General features: G+C 70.9%; 6 protein-coding genes across 6 annotated transcripts; 4 read left to right on the top strand and 2 right to left on the bottom strand.

Annotated features, from left to right (window-relative positions):
* The first annotated feature begins 139 nt into the window (after positions 1–139).
* On the top strand, positions 140–1,115 carry V1510DRAFT_447790 (uncharacterized protein). Its single transcript, XM_066935757.1, has 3 exons — positions 140–328; positions 360–1,009; positions 1,042–1,115. Exons 1-3 carry the CDS (start codon positions 157–159, stop codon positions 1,081–1,083), a joined length of 864 nt encoding a protein of 287 aa, XP_066789890.1. The 5' UTR covers positions 140–156; the 3' UTR covers positions 1,084–1,115.
* A 361-nt stretch (positions 1,116–1,476) lies between these two features.
* On the top strand, positions 1,477–8,710 carry V1510DRAFT_447789 (mediator complex subunit 13 C-terminal-domain-containing protein). The gene is made up of 6 exons (XM_066935756.1): positions 1,477–1,869; positions 1,901–5,557; positions 5,625–5,666; positions 5,719–6,625; positions 7,347–8,156; positions 8,183–8,710. The coding sequence occupies exons 1-6, from the start codon at positions 1,825–1,827 to the stop codon at positions 8,383–8,385; spliced, it is 5,664 nt and encodes a 1,887-aa protein (XP_066789889.1). The 5' UTR covers positions 1,477–1,824; the 3' UTR covers positions 8,386–8,710.
* A 437-nt stretch (positions 8,711–9,147) lies between these two features.
* Positions 9,148–11,195, bottom strand: V1510DRAFT_425569 (pyridoxal phosphate-dependent transferase; the record flags this gene model as incomplete). Its single annotated transcript, XM_066935134.1, has 3 exons — positions 9,148–10,199; positions 10,541–10,926; positions 11,152–11,195. 3 exons carry the CDS (start codon positions 11,193–11,195, stop codon positions 9,148–9,150), a joined length of 1,482 nt encoding a protein of 493 aa, XP_066789888.1.
* Positions 11,196–12,023: 828 nt separating this feature from the next.
* On the top strand, positions 12,024–12,297 carry V1510DRAFT_402215 (mitochondrial 54S ribosomal protein bL33m; the record flags this gene model as incomplete). Its single annotated transcript, XM_066932090.1, has 3 exons — positions 12,024–12,033; positions 12,065–12,184; positions 12,215–12,297. 3 exons carry the CDS (start codon positions 12,024–12,026, stop codon positions 12,295–12,297), a joined length of 213 nt encoding a protein of 70 aa, XP_066789887.1.
* An 884-nt stretch (positions 12,298–13,181) lies between these two features.
* Positions 13,182–17,766, top strand: V1510DRAFT_392193 (uncharacterized protein; the record flags this gene model as incomplete). The annotated part of the gene is made up of 2 exons (XM_066931791.1): positions 13,182–16,041; positions 16,073–17,766. The coding sequence occupies exons 1-2, from the start codon at positions 13,329–13,331 to the stop codon at positions 17,764–17,766; spliced, it is 4,407 nt and encodes a 1,468-aa protein (XP_066789886.1). The 5' UTR covers positions 13,182–13,328.
* V1510DRAFT_414314 (nucleoside phosphorylase domain-containing protein) lies at positions 17,756–18,880 on the bottom strand. The gene is made up of 2 exons (XM_066933391.1): positions 18,744–18,880; positions 17,756–18,711 (listed from the first exon to the last, which is right to left on the bottom strand). Exons 1-2 carry the CDS (start codon positions 18,769–18,771, stop codon positions 17,795–17,797), a joined length of 945 nt encoding a protein of 314 aa, XP_066789885.1. The 5' UTR covers positions 18,772–18,880; the 3' UTR covers positions 17,756–17,794.
* Between the last annotated feature and the right edge of the window lie 8 nt (positions 18,881–18,888).

Below are 18,888 nucleotides of genomic sequence, written 5' to 3'. Positions count from 1 at the left end.
CGAGGCGCCACCGGCACGTGACCGCGGGCGGGTAACTGTCACGTGATCCCCGCCGTAATGCCGCGCCGCTGATTGGCTCGCGCGCAGCGCCCGCCGTCAAACCCGCGAGAAATTTGACGCCGTCCCCATCCATCGCCGCGAATTGACCACTACGACATGCTGAGAATTACCAGAGCCGCGGCGCGGCCGGCGAGCCGCCCGGCCGCCGCCGCCGTCGCGCGCGCGCGATCGGCGGGCATCGTGACCAAGGCCGTCAACGCGGCCAAGGAGCTGTTCAAGGACGCGGAGGACCACTACCCGGTGGATCTCAAGACGCTGCCGCGCGAGGGTAGGTGAAGGCGCGACGGCGCTGACCGCAGTCCCGGGCGTGCTCCACGCCGCCGTCGTGAACCCGGCCGACGGCTACAAGGAGACCGGCGAGCGCCTGCACGAGTACGGCCGGTACCTGATGTCGGTCCTGCCCAAGTTCATCCAGAAGTTCTCGGTCTGGAAGGACGAGCTGACGGTGTACATCGCGCCGTCGGCGGTGATCCCCGTCATGACCTTCCTGCGCGACCACACGGCCGCGCAGTTCAAGGCGCCGATGGACATCACCGCGGCCGACTACCCCTCGCGCACGCACCGCTTCGAGGTCGTCTACAACATGCTGTCGGTGAAGCACAACTCGCGCATCCGCGTCAAGACGTACGCGAGCGAGACCACGCCCGTGCCGTCCGTGTGCGAGCTGTTTGAGGGCGCCAACTGGTACGAGCGCGAGACCTACGACCTCTTTGGCGTGTTCTTCGTCAACCACCCCGATCTGCGGCGCATCATGACCGACTACGGCTTCGAGGGCCACCCGCTGCGCAAGGACTTCCCGCTGACGGGCTACTCCGAGGTCCGCTACGACGAGGAGAAGAAGCGCATTGTCTACGAGCCGCTGGAGGTCACCCAGGCCTTCCGCAACTTCTCGACGGGCTCGACCGTGTGGGAGCCGGTGGGCCCTGGCCGCGACGACGCGCCCGAGTCTGTAAGTGGAGGGGCGCGCACAGCTGACGATAGTTCAAACTGCCGACGCCGAAGCCGGACGAGAAGGAGACCTAGTAGCATAGTTAGACAATACAGTATCCCAGTGAGAGGAGCGGACCGGGTCCGACCCGGACCGGGTCCGCGGGCCCGGACCCGCGCGGACCGGCCACGCGTGCGCTGCGGCCGGCGGCCGGGTCGCACCGGCGGCCGCGTGGTCACCCCGACCGACCGCGGTCACACCCGCCGCCAGCCATTGCGCGCCGTAGAGACGCGGCCGGCCGGCCGCGCCCAGGCCGCGTGGCCCGTCGGCCGTCGCTCGCCCGTCGTCGTCGCGCGCCCGCCGGCCGTCGCGCGCCCGCTGCCTGCCGCGGCCCGCCGGCGGCTCTGCCGTCGCTGCTACCCGCGCCGATTATACCCACCCAAACGGGTACCATCCGGGTGAGGGGACTAGACTCACCTCCAGAAAAACGCCATACACGGCCATCCATCTCGACGGACACTGCCCGCGCCCCGCACTCGTCCGCCGCATCGCGCAACCTTCCAGACGGGCTCCGGGCGCCATCCGAGAGGCTCGCTCCGCAGGCCGTGCGCTTTTCCCGCAGCCACAGGCCCCTCCCGCGGAGATTTTTCTATCAAACATCGGCCACGCCCCGATCCCCCAGGCCGCCGCAACCGGCGAGGAATGCGCTGCCGCTGCTAGCGACGCGCGTGGGGACGACCAGCAGCCTTATCTCGCACCCAGCCGCGCCAGACGCGCCCGCGGGGCGCTGACGCCGGCCTAGAACCTCTGCCACCGTCGCAAGCGCATGGCTCACCATGGTGCCCACACTCGAAAGCTACGTGTCCAACGTCTTCAAGACGGTAAGTCGGGTGCCGGGCGCGCTGACCGCAGGACTCGTTTGCGCAAATCCGATACCGGGTCTTTGTCGACCCGCTGTCACGGCCCATCCGGCTGCACCTGGCCGAGTGGTCGCTGCGGCAGCGGGCCAAGGCCACGCTGGTGGCGTCGTCCAACAAGGAGCTCTGGACGTTCTCGCTCGACGACAAGACGGCGCCGGCGGTGCCGGACGCCAAGTACGGCCTCAAGGAGATCTCCACGGGCTCGTTTCTGCCGTCGATCCTGACGCTGGCGGACTCGACGTCGCAGCAGGCGTTTCCGGCGGCGTACGCGCCGCTGGTGGAGGCCGTGTTCCGCGTGATCGCGCACCAGTTCACGGCGGACTTTGACTACGTGCCGATGGGGTCGTTCCTGCTGTCGCCGGACAACATGTCGGTGCACGTGCTCGTGCGGCTGCTGGCGTCGGGCGCGCTGGTGCTGACGCCGCACTGCCGCGAGAGCATCTTCGAGCGGCTGGCGGCGGCGGCGCTGCCGGCGGCCGGCGCGCGCGTGTTTGTGGCGCCGAACGGGCTGCAGGCGACGTTCGTGGCGGCCGCGCCGCCGCCGGCGGACGCGGCCGACATCGTCGCCAGCGTGCTGACGTCGGCGGGCATCCGCGTGCTGCACGAGGAGGGCTGGTGCCAGCTGAACGTGGAGGCGACGAACGCGACGATCGTGTGGCCGCTGGAGCTGTGCTTCCACGTGGCGGCCGGCGCCGAGATCGACGAGGCCGCCGAGATGGACTGGTTCGGCACGCGCGACCCGCTGCAGGACGTGGAGGACTTCATGACGCTGTTTGCGCAGAAGAGCAAGACCGCGACGCTGACGCCGCGGTCGACCGAGGGCTCGTCGACGGGCCCGAGCGCGCCCAGCTTCGTCGACAGCGTGGCCAGCAAGACCACGGCGAGCGTGTACCCGACGCCGCCGGACCCCAGCCACGGCCGGCTGGCGGACGCGCCCAGCGCCGGCGCCGACCAGTGGGCGTCCACGCCGGGCGGGTCGGTCGGGTACGAGATGGCGGCCGCGTGGGGCGCCGACAAGCCGCGCGCGGCCGAGCGCAACGAGGACGACGACCTGCTGGGCGGCGCCGAGGAGGTCACCGAGGCCGACTTCAACTTCTTTGACGAGCCCGAGTCGGCCGGCGACATGTTTGGCGACGACGGCGGCGTGTACGGCGACAGCTTCCTCGGCGCGGACGGCATGCTGGACCCCATGGCGTCCATGCTCGACTCGGGCGCCGAGTACGCGCCGCCGCCGGCCCAGGCCGAGGACGCGCCGCGCCCGCCGACCGCGCCCGAGCAGGAGCCGTCGCCGCCGCCGGCCAAGGCCGAGAAGATCATGACGCCGCCGCTGTCGCCGCTGCAGGTGGTCGGCCCGGACGACGGCGCCGCGCGCAAGCGCAAGAGCCTGTTCTCGCCCGTCACGTTCCACCCCAACCTCGAGAGCTACCTCGACACCAAGTACTCGGCCGGCGGCCGGTTCTACGTGCCCGAGGACCACGACGACAGCGGCTCGAGCTCGGACTCGGACTCGGACTACGGCGACGGCAGCTTCAAGACGCCCAAGTCGACCGAGGACCGCGACCACGACCGCGCGGACGACGGGCACGTGTCGCCGGTGAAGCGGCTGCGCCAGGCCGACGACGCGCTCGAGTCGTACATCGCGGAGCAGGCGTGGTGCGAGTTCCTGTCGACGTCGCTGGCCAAGGACGAGGACGGGTCGGTGCCGGTGCAGCGCAACCCGTCGCTGCTGATGGACCACCGGTTCGCCGCGTGCTTCGACCCGAGCAACGCCGAGTTCGAGGCCGACCTGCAGGCGCTCAGCGAGATCGTCGTCTGGAACGGCAGCCTGCTCGAGCGGTTCCTGCCGCGGCTGCCGGCGACCAAGATCTGCGGCTCGGACTTCATCACGATCCTCAAGTCGATCTTCGGGCCCGTCAAGCTGCTGTCGCTGCTCGAGTACGCGGCGCTGACGGACGACAGCGCGGCGCTGCCGTTCCAGCTCTTCGACGGCGCGGCCGCAGACGGCGGGCCGGCGGCGGCGCAGGCGCTCAAGGGCCCGGACGCGCTGCCGGACCTGCCGATCGGCTCGCACCAGAAGGCGATCTTCAACATCGCGCCGCCGCACTACTCGTTCCTGCGGCTGAACGCCGCGCTCGACGTGCTCGCGCCCGGCCTGCGCTTCTGGCACGTGTTCGGGTTCGCGCCGCTGAGCGGCCGCAAGGACGTGGCGTGCTTTGTGCTGCACCCCCAGGGCGCGTGCGTGGCGTCGGCCGCGGCCGCGTTCCTCGGCCGGCTCAAGCCCATGTACGAGGGCTCGAACCTGGGCGCGCTCGAGCCCGGCCGGGCCGGCGACTGCAAGGACGGGCTCGTGCCGTACGCGGCCAAGGACACGGTGCAGGCCACGCTGGACGAGCTGCGCGAGACGTGCGCGCGGCTGGGCGGCGCCCTGGCCGGCCAGGCCGCGGCCAACGTGGTCGTGCTCGTGGCCACGCCGTTCTCGGACCCGGTCTCGCTGCTGTACATCAGCCGGGGCATGCTGCAGCTGCAGGAGCGCTGCGGCCCGGCGGCGCAGGCGCCGGCGGTGGTCGTGCAGGTCGTGCCCGTGGCGTACTTCGCGGCCAGGGACACGCTGGCGGAGCCGTCGCCGTACGACGTCGGCCGGTTCGCGCTCAACGTCTACAACCGGTGCACGGTCAAGAGCCCGCCCGCGGAGGCGGCCGCGCTGGCCTACCGGCGGTACTACCCCGCGTTCACGCTGGCGCGGCAGCAGCCGGCGCGGATCGAGTTCAAGCTCTCGGCGCAGCCGTCGTCCGCGCTGTTTGCCGAGCACTCGTACCTGCACGTGGCGTACTCGCGCTCGCGCGACCGCAAGTTCGTCACGGCGGCGTGGACGGACCAGTACGGCGAGCTCTCGCGCGTGCAGTCGTTCTGCCTGATGCGCAAGGCCGGGCTGCGGCCGCGCTCGTTCGAGGAGGTCTACACGGACATCTGGGAGCGCACGCTCGCGATCCTGCCCAAGCTCGCGATCCACTGGCGGCTGGCGATCGTCAAGGTCGGCAGCATGGACCAGGACGAGCTCAACGTGTGGCTCAACCTGGTCTCGCACGCGCCCGAGAACGTGGCCGCGATCATCCTCAGCGCCGACACGGACCCCAGCCTGACCGTGCTCGAGGCCAGCGACCCCAGCCTGACGCCGCAGCACTTCAGCATCTACTCGACGCCCGAGAGCACGCCCCAGCGCCCGTTCGACTCGCCCATGGACCTCTACACCACGCCGTCGATGTCCACGCCGACCACGGCCGCCGAGCACGGCACGCCGGTCTCGTCGGCCACGCCGACGTCGGCCGCGGTCCCGGCCGACATCGAGCACGACGCCATCCTCGTCGACCTCAAGGACGAGACCTACGGCGTCGTGCTCGGCCACCGGCTCCAGCTCGGCCGGCTCGACGTCATGAGCCAGCGCTTCGGCCTGGCCTGCGGCTACCTCATCAAGCCCGGCGCGGCCGGCGCGGCCATGGCCGTGCTCGAGATCTCGCTCGTGCACTGCAGCAAGCCGTGGAACGACTTCCTGCGCGACATCCTGCAGCAGTACCGCGGCCTGGCCTCGTTCGGCGCCAACACGGGCGTGGCCGACAGCCGCAACCACATCCTGCCGTGGCACGTCGCCGCGGTCGACACCATGCAGCGCTACCTGTCGTACGTCTTCTGAGCGTGCGTCACGATTTTGTATATATTAGCGGGGCGCAGGGCCTGCCGCCCGCGGTTTTGATTTCGGGCAGGTAGATGCGCAATACATCCGCGGCCGCGGCCTCACGTGTGCTCGTCCTCCAGCCGCTCGAACGCGCCCTCGGCCGCCTGCGTCTGGCTCTGCTGGTGCAGCGCGACCTTGCGCGCGAGCGCGGGGTTGGCCACGAGCTCGCTCTTCCTGATCGGCCGGTCGCACCCGGGGACGGGGCACCCGATCACCGACTTGTTCTGGGCGGCAAAGAAGCTGAGGATGGGCTCCTTGGAGAAGCTGTGGCCGCACGCGGACGCGGTCACCGGCTCGGCGTAGAGCGCCAGCGACAGCGGGCAGTTGAGCGAGATGTGCTCGTCTGCGATCGCCAGGTCGTCGTCGTCCGTGGCGCGCAGCTGCGCGTGCATCTGCTCGATCGAGACGGCCTTGCCGTCCTTGTCGAACCAGCGACTCTGCAGCGGCATGTTTTCGAGCGGGCACTTTGCGTCCCAGACGGCGCGCAGGAAGTTGCTGTAGACGTGCACGCTGCCGTACTTGTCGGCGTCGGTCTTTTTGGCGTACTCGGCGAGCTCGCTGTCGAGCGCGCCCAGATACGCTCCGGCGGGGTTTTTCTGGCCGGCCGGGGCCACGCACGCGGGCAGCGCGCCCTTGTGGTCGGCGACGGCCTTGGAGAGGTCGATGAGGGCGCGCAGGGCGGTCTCGAGCTTCTCGACGCCGAGGCCGGTCTTGGCGTTGTCGACGGCGGTGGCCTCGATGTAGGGAAAAAGGCTCTGGAGGGCGGAATCGAACGGCACGCGCTTGCCGAGGAGCTGGCGGATCTGCAGCTCGGTCTCGTTGGTCATGGGCACGGTCTTCGGGCGGTCGCCGGAGGAGTCGCCGGAGGAGTCGCCGGCCGCGGCGGCGGCAGCGGCGCGGGTTTCGCGCGGCATTGTCGCGTGTGGTGGGCGCGTAGCGCGGCCGGGAGAGATGGGGGCGACGTGTGCGGCGCAGGAGGCGCAGAGGGTGAGGCGCAGAGGGCGAGGTGCAGAGGGCGAGGCGGATGAGCCGCACGAGAGTGCGCCGCATGAGCCGCACGGGCGCGTGAGCCGCACGAGAGTGCGCCGCATGAGCCGCACGGGCGCGTGAGCCGCACGAGCGCATGAGCCGCACGAGCCGCACGAGAGTGAGCCGCACGGGCGCATGAGCCGCACGAGCGCACGAGCCGCACGAGCCGCACGAGCTGCACGAGCGTGAGCCGCACGGGCGCATGAGCCGCACGCGCCGCACGCGCGTGAGCCGCACCATGGTAAGCCGCACGCGCCGCACAATGCTACGCCGCACGCGCCGCACGCGCCGCCCAGCCGTCCAGCCGCCCACCCGCACCTCTACGCCGCCTCCCAACAGCAGTCGCTCCCCCGGGCTCCCGCACTGGCTCCACGGCAGCTGCCGTCCGCATCCAGCCGTCCACCCGTCCGCCGCCGCCGGCCTCGTCGCACCGCCACTTGCTATACTATCTTACACGAAGCTCAGCCCGCCAGCTTCTCAAACGCAAACGCCAAGTAAAAGCCCGCTGCCTCTCTCTGGTCGCCGTCAATGCCAAACGAGCCGTCGTCCTTGGTGACGTTCATGCGCCGGCACAGGTCGAACAGGCGTGGGTTCTCGCGGGTCTCGTCCTCAAACAGCTCGTGGAAGCCCTTGCGGTACAGCAGGCGCAGCTTGTAGTCCTCGGCCATGCTGCCGTCAGCCTTGTCTCGCGGCCACTTACGCCCGGAAAACCTCGAACGGCACCACGTACTCGGGCACGTCGCCGATGGCGTCCTCGAGGAAAAACGAGTACTTGTGTCCGAACGGCGGCCGGAACGCGCCGTCGCGCGGCGGGTCGTTCGCAAACCGCACCCGGTACACCGAGTTGCCCCACTCCCGCTCTCCAGGAGCGAGCTTGGCAATGTGCTCGACGATGGCGTCCGACGACGGGATCGTGCCGATAAACCGGCCGCCGCGGACCAGCGACCGCGACACGTTCTCGAGCATCGTGCGGGCCTTGTCCTCGGTCTCGAACGCGTAGTGCATCGAGAACTGCATCGTCACCAGGTCGACCGGAAACACGGCCTGGTACATGTCGCGCGGGATCTGCTGGACCACCGGCGTCCCGAACGCGTCGCCCGCAAAGAACTCGGCCCAGAACCGCTTGCGGCGCATGTTGCGGTACCGCTCGCTGGCCTGCTGGACCGACACGTCGGCAATGTCGATGCCGATGTACCCGCGGATCGCCGCGATGTCCCACTTCATGAGGTCGCCGCCCTTGCCGCACCCCAGGTCCAGCACGACCATGTCCCGGCGGGTGAACCGCTGGATCAGCGTGGCCTTGATGAAGTTGTTGAACGACCGCAGCTTGATGATTGGCGACAGCTTGCGCGAGTCCACGTTTTGCTGCGGCCGCGAGTTGTAGTGGTTCTGCACGAGGCTGTCGTTGGTCCGGCCGGGCATGTCCGCCGGCCGCATGGGCGCCGGCCGGTCGTTGCGCCGGCGCCGGTCCTCGTCGCGCTCCTCGGCGGTCATGCGCGACGTGGGCCGCTTGAGCTTGCGCGGCGGCGACCGCGGCGGCTCGACGGGCTCGGCCGGCGGCTTGCGGTCGTCGCGGTGCCGGTCGCGGTCGTCGCGGTCGCGGTACCGGTCGCGGTCGTCACGGTGCCGGTCGCGGTCGTCGCGGTACCGGTCGCGGTCGTCGCGGTGCCGGTCGCGGTCGTCGCGGCGACCGTCGGCCGGCCGCGACGGCCGCTTGAGCTTCCGTGGCGGCGACGGCGGCGGCTCCGGCGGATCGCCCGACTCAGCCTTGGCCGCCGGCCGGCGCGCGTCCGCGGCCTCGGCCAGCGGCGCCAGCGCAGCCGCGTCCGCCAGCGGCGCCAGCGCGGCCGCGTCCGCCAACGGCCCGAGACTCGAGGCCTCGGCCGGCGGCGCCAGCGCGGCCGCGTCCACCAGCGGCGCCAGCGCAGCCGCTGCCTGCAGCAGGGGGTCCATGGCCGACCGGCCGGAATCCTCGTACCCGGCGCTATCTGCTGTCAGCGGCGGCTTCCGGCGGCCTACCTGAGTGCTGCATGCTGCTGATCTGTGCCAGGAGGCGTGGCAGTCACGGCGCGGGTTTCACGGGTCACGGGCCGGGTAACTCACAGCCGGCTCCCGCCCGCGCGCCGGCCCAGCACACCGGACGGCGCCGCCGCCCTGGCACCGCAGCACACGTGACGCGGCGCTTGCGTTGCCTCTTCCAGCGCGCGGCGTCCGGGCGGCTGACGCGCCGTACGCGTGGCGCCGCTGCCACCGCCGGTTCCACCAGCACCGCCGTCTTCAGGAACATATCGTACTTTTCTTCTACCATATCCTATAAACAACAGTGTCCTTTCATTTTGAAAACCGTAGTACCATGCAACAAAGATCTCAAAAAGAACAGCAAAAAAATCAAGCTAAAGCATCACAGACTCCTGTATCTTTTTGAATTTTGGGGGAAGGCCGTCGGTGGCGGGCGCCAATGAGGGGATGAGGCTAGCCGGCTACGAGTACTGCGCAACAAAGCCGTTGTGGAAGCGGATCATGCGCTGGATGTGGTCGTCGCCCGGCGCCAGAAACGTCGTCCGGAAGTGGTACTCGCCCGGCTTCTGGCCGAAGCCGGAGCCGGGGATGACGCAGATGCCGGTGGCCTCGAGCAGCTGCATGCAGTAGAACTGGTCGGGCGCGGTGCCGAGGTCCTGGGCCTTCTTGATGGCCTTGGCCGGCAGCGTGATGGTCGGGAAGAGGTACATGGCGCCCATGGGCGGCTGGCACGACACGCCGTCCATCTGCTGGAAGGCCTCGTAGAGCGCGAGCGCGCGCGTCTTGAGCGTGCTGTAGATGTGGTCGTACTCCTGCCGGTAGAGCGGGTAGCTCGGGTCGCCCTCGCGCGGCGGGTTGACCATGACCTCGGTCAGGACCTGGCCGGACACGGCCGGGCAGAGCGAGATGCTCACGAGCTTGTAGAACTGCTCCATGACGTCGTCGTTGATGCCGATGAGCTCGACGTAGCCGCCGCGCTGGCCGCACTCGCCGACCATGCCCTTGGACGTCGAGTGCAGCGACGCGAGCTCGACGTCGTCAAAGACGCCGGGGTGGTCGCGCTGGGCCTCGCGCAGCACCTTCTTGAACGAGTGGAACTCGCTGCCGTAGACGTTGGTCTGGTAGACCTCGTCGGCGACCACCAGGATGCCGTGCTCGGCCGCGAGCGCGAGGATGTCCTTGATGTCCTGGCGCGAGAGCGACGAGCCCGTGGGGTTGCACGGGTTGATCACGACGACGGCCTTGACCTTGACGCCCTTGGCGAGGGCGCCGAGGATCGCCTGCCGGATGTGGCCGGGGTCGGTCGACCACCGGTCGGCCTCGTTGAGGTAGTACGGCACGGGCGTGGCGTCGACGATCGCGAGCGTGGCCGAGTACAGCGGGTACTGGGGCACGGGGATCATGACGCCGGTCTCGGGGCCGTTGCAGATCGTGGTCAGCAGGTTGCTGACGCCGGACGACGCGCCGCCGACGAGGTAGATGTCCTTGGGGTCTGCGGGGAAGCCGTCGCGCTCTGGGCAGTCAGCATATGTCCGCATGCGGCAGTCCCCCGCGTGTCCGATGCGGCCGCGGCTGCGCGCGGCCCTGCGCGGCCGGCCGCGTCGGCGAACGCCGGCGCCGGGCCTGTTCGCGGCACGTGCCGGCCGGCGGGCCCCCGCGGCCGCCGCAGCGGGGCCGCGAACGGCGACCCAGCCCGGCGGCGCGCGCGCCAGCCGCCAGCCGCAGAGCCACCCCCCCGGGTCGGCGCCGCTGGCCGAAATGCGGATAAAAACAAACACGGGGGATGAGTAATACTTGGGCCCTTGGCCCGGCAGCCGCGGCCGGCGCACCGCCGCGCCCGCCGCGCTCACTTACCAGCAATGAAGTTCGCCACAGACTGGCGGATGCAGGGCACGCCCTGCGAATGCGAGTACGCGCCCAGGCTGCCAATCTCCTCGAGCAGCCCGGTGGCACGGGCGATGGCGTCCGGCGGAAAAATCTTGTCGGCGTAGGGCGACAGCATCAGATCCGGGTACTGCACGAGCGACAGGACCTGGCGGAAAAACGTAATTGGCCGCTGGTCGAGCTGCTGCGGGTTGCCAATGTTGGAGTTGATGACCTCGGTGAAGGGCAGCGACGTGTCGCCGGCCTTGAGCCGGTCCCGCAGCTCCTCGGCGCGGATGGCGAGCTTGCCGCGCACGGCGTAGTCGGCCTCGAGCAGGTGCGGGTTGATGTTGTCGATCGTCAGCGCCTTCTTGGGCCTCCGCGCGCCGTTGGCGTGCTTGTGGTGCTTGTGGAGCCCGTGGCCGTGCTGCGGGCGCCGGTGCTGGCTCTCGTGCGCGGAGCCGTTGACTGCGGTGGCCATCATTTCGCTGGAGGAGGAGTACAGACGCGCGTCGGGGGACGCAGAGGGCCGGGCGGCGGGAAAGACGCGGGGGAAGGCAGGTCGCAGGCTGAGAGGTCGGAAAGTCGCCGGGAGAGCAGACCTGGCGACCGGGGACGATCTAAAAAGTGCGGATTGGAGTGACATTGTGAACAAAGACGCAGGGCGGGCACCCCACTCTGCTCCACGAACAAAGGCTCTGTGTTTGGCTCGGTCTCGGGCGGTGCACGGCCGCGGTCTGGGCTCTGTCTGGCGGCTCTGGCTCGCGGCTGGGCTCTGGGTGCGGTCTGGAGGGCGGCCGGCGCTGCAGATATACTCGCGTGGGTGCGCTCTACGGATCTGACTCTTACTATATATACCACCCGGCCCGCGCAGTGATGGCCGAGCGCGGCCATCGCCGCTGGAACCTTAACGGGAGCTACAAACCGGCCGGCGTGCCCGACCTGCTGTATAGAGTAGCGTGCGCAAACTCTGTGAATCTAGTAATTTTCGCCGTCGCCTAGTGCACGGCGGAGAGAAAATTTTAGGATCGCGAAAAATTTATTTTTGCCGGGCTGTGTCTGGGCGCCCTAGCGCATGCAAAATGGGAGCGCTTGTGGGCGGTGACTGTGCTGGGCCGGCCGGGCCGACCGGCGCTGGCGCGGGGGCCGGCGAGAGGCCGGCGCCGCGCGCGCTGCGGCGCGATGACTCAGTCTAGTCACGTGACGCGGCTGCCCGCAGCAGCGCCGCCGCCGCGCCGGGTGTCCGCCGCGGACCGCGTGCCTGTCCGCCGCGCACCGCGTGCGTGTCCGCCAGCCCGCTGTCCGCCAGCGCCCGCTCCGCTCGCTGGCGGCGCAGCGGAAGCCGTTGGCGGCGTGGCGAGGCCGGGTAAGCCGTTGACCCCGCCTACCCGGCCGCGGCGGCACGTGACCGCGGCCTTACCCGGGCGCGCTGCAATTTTTCTCCCCGTCCACCGCGACGCCGCACGCATCCACAATGGCAAAGAGTAAGTGCCGCCCGGGCGCGCTGACCGGCAGAAGCAAAGGCCCGTACGGTGCTGGTCAAGCTCATCTCGTCGGCCATGACCGGCTTCATCCGGACCGTGCACCGGCCGCGCACGTCGCCCATGATTACGCAGGTCCGCTACGACCCGATCGGTAAGCCCGCCCGCGACGCCGCTGACCCAGTCCGCCGCCATGTGCTGTTCGAGGAGTCCAAGAAGCGCCCGCTCGGCAACCAGAAGGTGTGGGGATTTGGCCGCCGGCTGTAACGGCATTGTACATAGACTGAATTCATCGACACCGACACCACCGGCGCCGACCGCCGCGCACGCCCGCGTGCGGCTGCCTGCGGCAATCCGCGCCAATTGCCAGCGGGCGGGGCCTGCGCGGGCTGCCCAGAGCGCACGCGTCTGGCGCGGCGCGGGCGCGGGCGCGGGCGCCGTCGGCAGCGCCGCGGCCGGCGCCAGAGCCGCGGCGTCCGAGCCGCACGGCGCGCGGCGCGCGCCGCATGCGGTGCGGCTGCGCGCCGCCGCGTCACCCGCATGCGCCGCATCACCCGCATGCGCCGCATCACCCGCGTCGCATCTCCGTCCGCGCTCGCCAGCCTGTCCACGCCCGCAGCCGCCTGGCCACCGGCCACCGGCAGCCCACGTCACCTTCGGCCATCCCAGCGCCCCCCATTCACCCCGGCCGCCCGCCGTCCCCTGTGGCCGGCCGTCGTCCTCTGTAGCCGTCCGCCCAGGCCACGCGGATGCACGTCCGTAGTTAAGGTTAGTCAGTTCCCGGCAACAGTCAGCCAATGCCTATCGTATTACATACACCTGCATCATCATCATCACTTCCAATTCACAACCTCTGGCCGTCCGACGACGTTTTTGCGACCCCACGCCTCCGCAGACCCTCAATTTGAGTCCCCAGGACACCGCCAGGTGCGTCCCCCTCGTCTGCGTGCTCAGACCCGGCCGCGGGCGCGACCGCTGACCCCGCAGTGCACACACGGCCGCCAACGCTCCGTCCGGCTGCCGGCATCCGTCCTCTTCGACCCCACCAGGCCCCGCGACGGCCGCGACTCTGCAATCAGCTCGGCCGTCGGCCGCTCGCCCGTCCCCAGGACCTGCCGCCCCGCCGCGCCCTGCCGGCCGCGTCACGCTCGCGACCCCGCGTTTGTTCGCCCAGCGCAAATCGCTCGCCTCCGGCGACTTGCGCCCGGATCTGCCTGCTGCTTCGCCACCGGCCGTGACCGCGCGCGAACCAGCTTGCCAGGTCTTGCAGCTGGGCCCAGCTGCAGGCTCTCCGGTACATGCCCACGCTCTTCAAGCACCTCTACGAGGATGACATTAAAGAATTCCAAGGTCTCCTAGCGGCCGGCGGCCCGGCCGCGCCGCAGGCGTCGCCCGGCGCGCCGCTGGCCCCCCGGCGGCACCCGGCCGCGCCCGCAGCGCACAGAGACATCAACCGGACGGACGACCTGGGCCGGACCGTGCTGCATCTGGCGGCCACGCTCAACCGGCCGGCGTTCGCCGCCGCGCTGATCGCCGCGCCCGGCGTCGACCTGGTGGCGGCCGACCGCGAGTCCGGCTGGACGGCGCTGCACCGCGCGCTGTACGCCGGCAACGTCGGCATCTCGCAGGCGCTCATCCGCGCGTCGCAGGACACGATCCGCGCCAAGGACCACGAGGGCAACTCGCCGTTCGACGTGCTCAACGCGACGCTCGACGAGACCAACCCCGAGCCGCTGGACCGCGACGTCGGCGGGTCGGCGCTGTTCACGTTCGGGTCGAACGCGAACCACACGCTCGGGTTCCACGACGCGGACGACCGGGCCAAGCCGGAGCGCGTGGTCGTCCAGCGCCCCGGCGACGGCGGCGAGCCCGCGCCCGCGCGGTTCCGCGAGCTGCGCATCCGCGACGTGCAGATGTCCAAGCTGCACACGGTCGTGCTGTCGACGGACCCGAGCAACAACCTGTACGTGTGCGGGTTCGGCAACGGCGGCCGGCTGGGCCTGGCCACCAAGGACACGCAGTTCACGCTCAAGCACGTGCCCGGCTTCGGCGGCAGCGCCGTCGTGCACGTCGCCCTCGGCCAGGACCACACGGTGGCCGTGACCCGCGCCGGCGAGGTCTACACGTGGGGCTCCAACCGGCACGGCCAGCTCGGCTACAGCGTCGAGCCCAAGAAGCCGTCGGACGAGCCCATCCAGTGGACGCCGCGCAAGGTCACGGGCGCCATCCGCAAGGAGCACGTCCGCGGCGCGGCCGCCTCGCGCGTGCACTCGGCCGTCTTCACCGCCTCGGACCTCTACATGTGGGGCACCAACGCCGGCCAGCTGGGCATCGCCGCCGCCGCCGGCGACCGCGTCGAGCTCAGCCCGGTCAAGGTCTCGACGCTGCCCGGCCCGGTGGCCATGCTGGCCGCGCTGGACCACGCCACCGTGTGCCTGCTCGAGACCCACGACGTGATCGTCTACACCAACGGCGGCTCCTTCAAGGTCGCGTTCCCGCTCGAGCGCTTCGCCGACCAGTTCGACGTCTTCCGGCCGCGCGCGAGCTACACCAAGAACACGGTGACCAAGGTCGTCGCCCACGGCGCGACCGTGTGCGCGCTGTCGTCGCTGGGCGACGTCTTCAGCTTCCAGCTCGACCCGGCCAACAAGGCGCGGCCGAACGTGCTGGCCAAGGCCGTCAAGCCGCACACCGTGTGGTCGCTCAAGCGCAAGCACCTGGCCGTGCGCGACGTCGACGTGGACCGCGACGGCAACGTGGTCGTGTGCACCATGGCCGGCTCGCTGTGGCGCAAGGTCAAGCGCGCGACGGCCAAGGACTCGCACGGAAAGCGCTCCGAGTTCAAGTTCCAGCGTGTGGCGCACCTGACCCGGGTCGTGGCTGTGCGCAGCAACACGGCCGGCGCGTTTGCGGCCATCCGCAGCGACAGCGCGCCGCCGCCGGTCGACGTGGCGCCGCCGGCGCTGCCGGCCGAGCTCGCGCGGCTGCTGCCGTTTGTGGGCGCGGCGGAGGCCGACGACGGCGCGCTGTCGTCGGTGGGCTCGGACGACAGCGACGGCGACCAGCCGGCGCTGCCGGCGTCGTTTGCGGCCACGCGCGAGCTGCTGCAGCGGCCGGACCTGGCCGAGGCGCTGCGGGACCAGGTCGACGCGCTGCAGGACCAGGCCGACGCGCTGCGGGACCGGGCCGGCGCCGGCGGCTCCGCCGACCTCTTTGTGGCGTCGCACGAGCGGCCGGACGTCCTTCTGCCGGCGCACCGCATCGTCGTCGGCGCGCGCAGCCGCGTCCTGCGCGAGCTGCTGCTCGGCGGCGCCGTCCCCGACGCGCTGGCCGCGCACGTCGCCTACGCCGAGCGCGGCGGCAAGGGCTACCTGACGCTGCTCTCGACCGGGCTCGTCGCCACCGTCCTCCTCGTCTACTTCTGCTACACGGACGTCCTCGTCCCGGCCTGGGACGGCTACGCCAGCCGCCAGCTGGTCCCCAGGTACATGCACGCGGCCAAGGACGACGTGATCCGGCTCGCCGCGCTGCTGCACATCAAGCACCTCTCGGCGGCCGCCTACTTTGCCCACCGCGGCGCCAACCAGCTGCCGGCCGACCTCGCCGCCGCCGCCAGCGACCCGCGCACCGAGGCCTGGGCCGACCTCGTCATCGAGCTCGAGGACGCGGCCGTCTGCGGCCACTCGTGCGTGCTCGCCGTGCGCTCGCCGTTCTTCGCCACGCTGACGGCCAGCCGGTGGACGAACGCCGGCGCCGCGGCCGCGCCGCACGGCCCGGGCCCGGCCGCGCCCGGCGTCCGCCGCGTGGACATGAGGCACCTCCGGCTGGCGCGGTTCCAGCTCGTGCTCGACTACGTGTACGAGGACAGGGACGAGTCGACGCTCTTCGCCGGCGTCCACGCCGAGTCGCTCCCCGAGTTCCTGGCGGTCGTCCTGGACGTGCTGGCGATCGCAAACGAGCTCCTGATGGACCGGCTGATGGACATCTGCCAGGCGGTGCTGGTCAGATACGGTACGTGGCCGCCCGGGCGCGCTGACGACAGTGAACGTGCGCAACGCGGCCGAGCTCCTGGTCGAGGCCGACACGTTCGCGGCCGACCGGCTCAAGGCGTCGCTGCTGGCGTACATCGCCGTCAACCTCGAGTGCATGCTCGAGGACCACCTGCTGGAGGACGTCGGCCCGGAGCTGCTGGCCGAGCTCGAGAAGGAGGTCGTGGCCAAGCAGGTCGCGCGGCTGCCGGTCAGCAAGTCCGGCCGGCTGCTGCGCGAGCTGGAGGAGCGCCACGCGACGCTGGCCGACGCGCGCCGGCGCGAGAAGGAGAGCCTGATCCTGCAGCTCGAGGCGGCGCCGTGCGGCGCGGGCCCGGCGCCGCTGCCGCCGACGCCGCTGGACGCGGCGAAGCAGCGCCGGCGCCGGCGGTACTCCCGTGAGGCCGCGCCGGCGCAGACGAGCCCGGTCCTGCGCCCGTCCGCGTCGCACAGCGACTTCATCTTCGACATGGACGACGAGCCGGCGCCGCCGGCGCAGGACTGGGTCCGCGTGAAGGGCAAGGCCAAGGCGCACGCGGGCCGCAGCTCGCCGTCGAACGCGCCGGCCGAGTTCGGGTCGCCGCGGGCGGTGCAGTCGCCGCCGTCGTCGGCGCCGCGCGAGCCGGGCACGTACTTCCGGTCGCGGCCGGCCAGCGTGCACGACCGGGACGAGCTGGGCGCGTCGCCGCGGGACGCGGCGCGGACGCCGACCGCGCCGCGGCTGGCGGCCGGCTCGTGGACGCCGGCGGGCGCCAAGATGTCGCCGATCGACTTCAAGACGGCCGACAGGGACCGGCGGCCGAGCGTGGGCTCGTCGCCGTCGGGCATCGCGCTCGGGCTGAAGAAGGACCGGCGCGGGTCGGCCGCGGGGCCGGCCGCGGGGCCGGCCGCGGCCGCGGCCGGCTCGGCGGACGGCCTCAAGGAGCCGCAGTTCTACGTGCTGCCGCAGGACGAGAGCGCGCTCACCAAGATGTCGCAGAAGGAGCGCAAGAAGATCCGGCAGGCCGAGCAGATGGCCGCGGCCAACCCGGCGCCGGCCAAGGCCGCCGGCTCGCCGTGGCACAAGCCGATCCCCGAGGCGCCGCAGAAGACGGTCAAGGACCGGTACCTGATCGGGCCGGCCACGTCGCCGCAGCACTTTGTCGTGTCGTCGCCGCAGCTGCTGCCCAACGGCCCCCAGAACTCGTACGCCACGATTCTGTCGCAGCACATGGACGCGCGGGCGCCGCGGCCGCCGGCGCAGGAGAACAGCCCGTGGAAGGCCAAGCCGACGGCCGCGCGGTCCGAGCTCTTCGGCAAGCAGAGCATGCCCGGCCCGGCCCGCGCGGCGTCGGCGCTCTCGGTCATGCTCGCCGAGCCGCGGGACGACAGCGCGATCGTGGTCCAGTTCTCGCTGGCCGACATCATGAAGGAGCAGACGCAGCAGCAGCAGGAGATCCTGACCGAGCAGACGACCAAGGCCAAGTCGATCAAGGAGATCCAGGAGGAGGAGGAGTTCGAGAAGTGGTGGGCCGAGGAGAGCGCGCGCACGCAGCTACAGATGCGCGGGCCGGAGCCCGAGGCCGGCCAGAGCGCGAGGGAGCCGCGGCGCAAGGGCCGCGGAACTGGCGACAGCCCCGGCAGCCGCCGCGGCCGCGGCCGCGCGCGCAAGGCCGGCGCCGCGGCGCCGCCGCGCGTCGACAGCCCGCGCGTGCCAGTCAACAACTAGGCGCATTGCTTGTGTAGATACATCTATTCTACTCCAGGGGCCAGTAGCCCGGCAGCAGGAAGTGCAGCTTCTGGCGCACGGCCGCCGAGATGCCCGCCGGCGACGTGCACATGGCAAACTTCATGGTGCCCTCCAGGCTCTTGCCGAGCGCGCCGGAGCGCAGGCCGGCCTCGAGCGGCTCGAGGATGGCCAGCGTGAACCGGTGGGCGTTGTCCGAGTTGGCCTTGAGGTTGCCGACCACGGTCTCGACCGTGACGGCCTCCTCGGACTCGCGCCAGGCGTCGTAGTCGGTCGACATGCACACCATCTGGTACGCGATCTCGGCCTCCTTCGCGAGCTTGGACTCGGGCAGGCACGACATGTTGATCACGGACGCGCCCCACGACCGGTACAGGTTGCTCTCGGCCCGGGTCGAGAACGCGGGGCCCTCCATGCACACCAGCGTCAGGTCCTTGCCGCCCTCGGTCTCGCGCGTGTGCAGGAACGAGCCGCTCGCCTTGAGCACGTCCGCGCCCGCGGCGATGGCGGCCGCCAGCGCCGCGTCGAACGGGTCGCCGAAGCCGACGTGGCCGACAAAGCCGTGCTCGAAGAACGACGACGGGCGGATGCCCTTGGTGCGGTCGATCACCTGCGACGGCAGGATGAAGTCGCGCGGCTTGATGTGCTCGCGCAGGCTGCCGACGGCCGAGAACGCGATGATGGCGCGCACGCCGAGCGTCTTGAGCGCGGCGATGTTGGCCTGCGCGGGCACGTCGCTGGGCGTGAACTGGTGGTGGAACCCGTGGCGCGCGAGGAACGCGATCGCGAACCCGGACTTGGTCTTGGAGATCGTGATGGGCGACGACGGGTGGCCCCAGGGCGTGCTGATCGTGACGCGGGCGACGGGCGTCAGCCCGTCGAGCGAGTAGAGGCCGGTGCCGCCAATGATGCCGAGCAGGACGGGTTCTGCGGTCAGCGGGCCGCGCACGGATACGTACCGTCGTAGGTCGTAGGGAGAGCAGCCATGATGCGTCGCGAGAGGAATCGGGGGATCTTGGGGGAAATGGCGGACGGCGAGCCGGGGCTTAACGACAAAATTCTGTGTTGCGCGCGCTTGTCATCTCACGTGGCCGCGGACATAAC

The sequence above is a fragment of the Dipodascopsis tothii genome (assembly GCF_038497935.1).
Source record: "Dipodascopsis tothii strain CBS 759.85 unplaced genomic scaffold V1510scaffold_9, whole genome shotgun sequence".
Classification (NCBI taxonomy): Eukaryota; Fungi; Ascomycota; class Lipomycetes; order Lipomycetales; family Lipomycetaceae; genus Neoaidaea; species Neoaidaea tothii.
This window is presented reverse-complemented; position numbering and strand designations above follow the sequence as displayed.

Coding starts and splice junctions, on each gene's coding strand:
- V1510DRAFT_447790 (XM_066935757.1), top strand. CDS start 157: ATGCTGAGAATTACCAGAGCCGCGGCGCGGCCGGCGAGCCGCCCGGCC. Junction 329..359: donor CAAGACGCTGCCGCGCGAGG/GTAGGTGAAGGC, acceptor CGCTGACCGCAG/TCCCGGGCGTGCTCCACGCC. Junction 1,010..1,041: donor GCGACGACGCGCCCGAGTCT/GTAAGTGGAGGG, acceptor AGCTGACGATAG/TTCAAACTGCCGACGCCGAA.
- V1510DRAFT_414314 (XM_066933391.1), bottom strand. CDS start 18,771: ATGGCTGCTCTCCCTACGACCTACGACG. Junction 18,712..18,743: donor TCTCCCTACGACCTACGACG/GTACGTATCCGT, acceptor CGCTGACCGCAG/AACCCGTCCTGCTCGGCATC.
- V1510DRAFT_447789 (XM_066935756.1), top strand. CDS start 1,825: ATGGTGCCCACACTCGAAAGCTACGTGTCCAACGTCTTCAAGACG. Junction 5,558..5,624: donor TGCCGTGGCACGTCGCCGCG/GTCGACACCATG, acceptor TGTATATATTAG/CGGGGCGCAGGGCCTGCCGC. Junction 5,667..5,718: donor GCGGTTTTGATTTCGGGCAG/GTAGATGCGCAA, acceptor CTCGTCCTCCAG/CCGCTCGAACGCGCCCTCGG.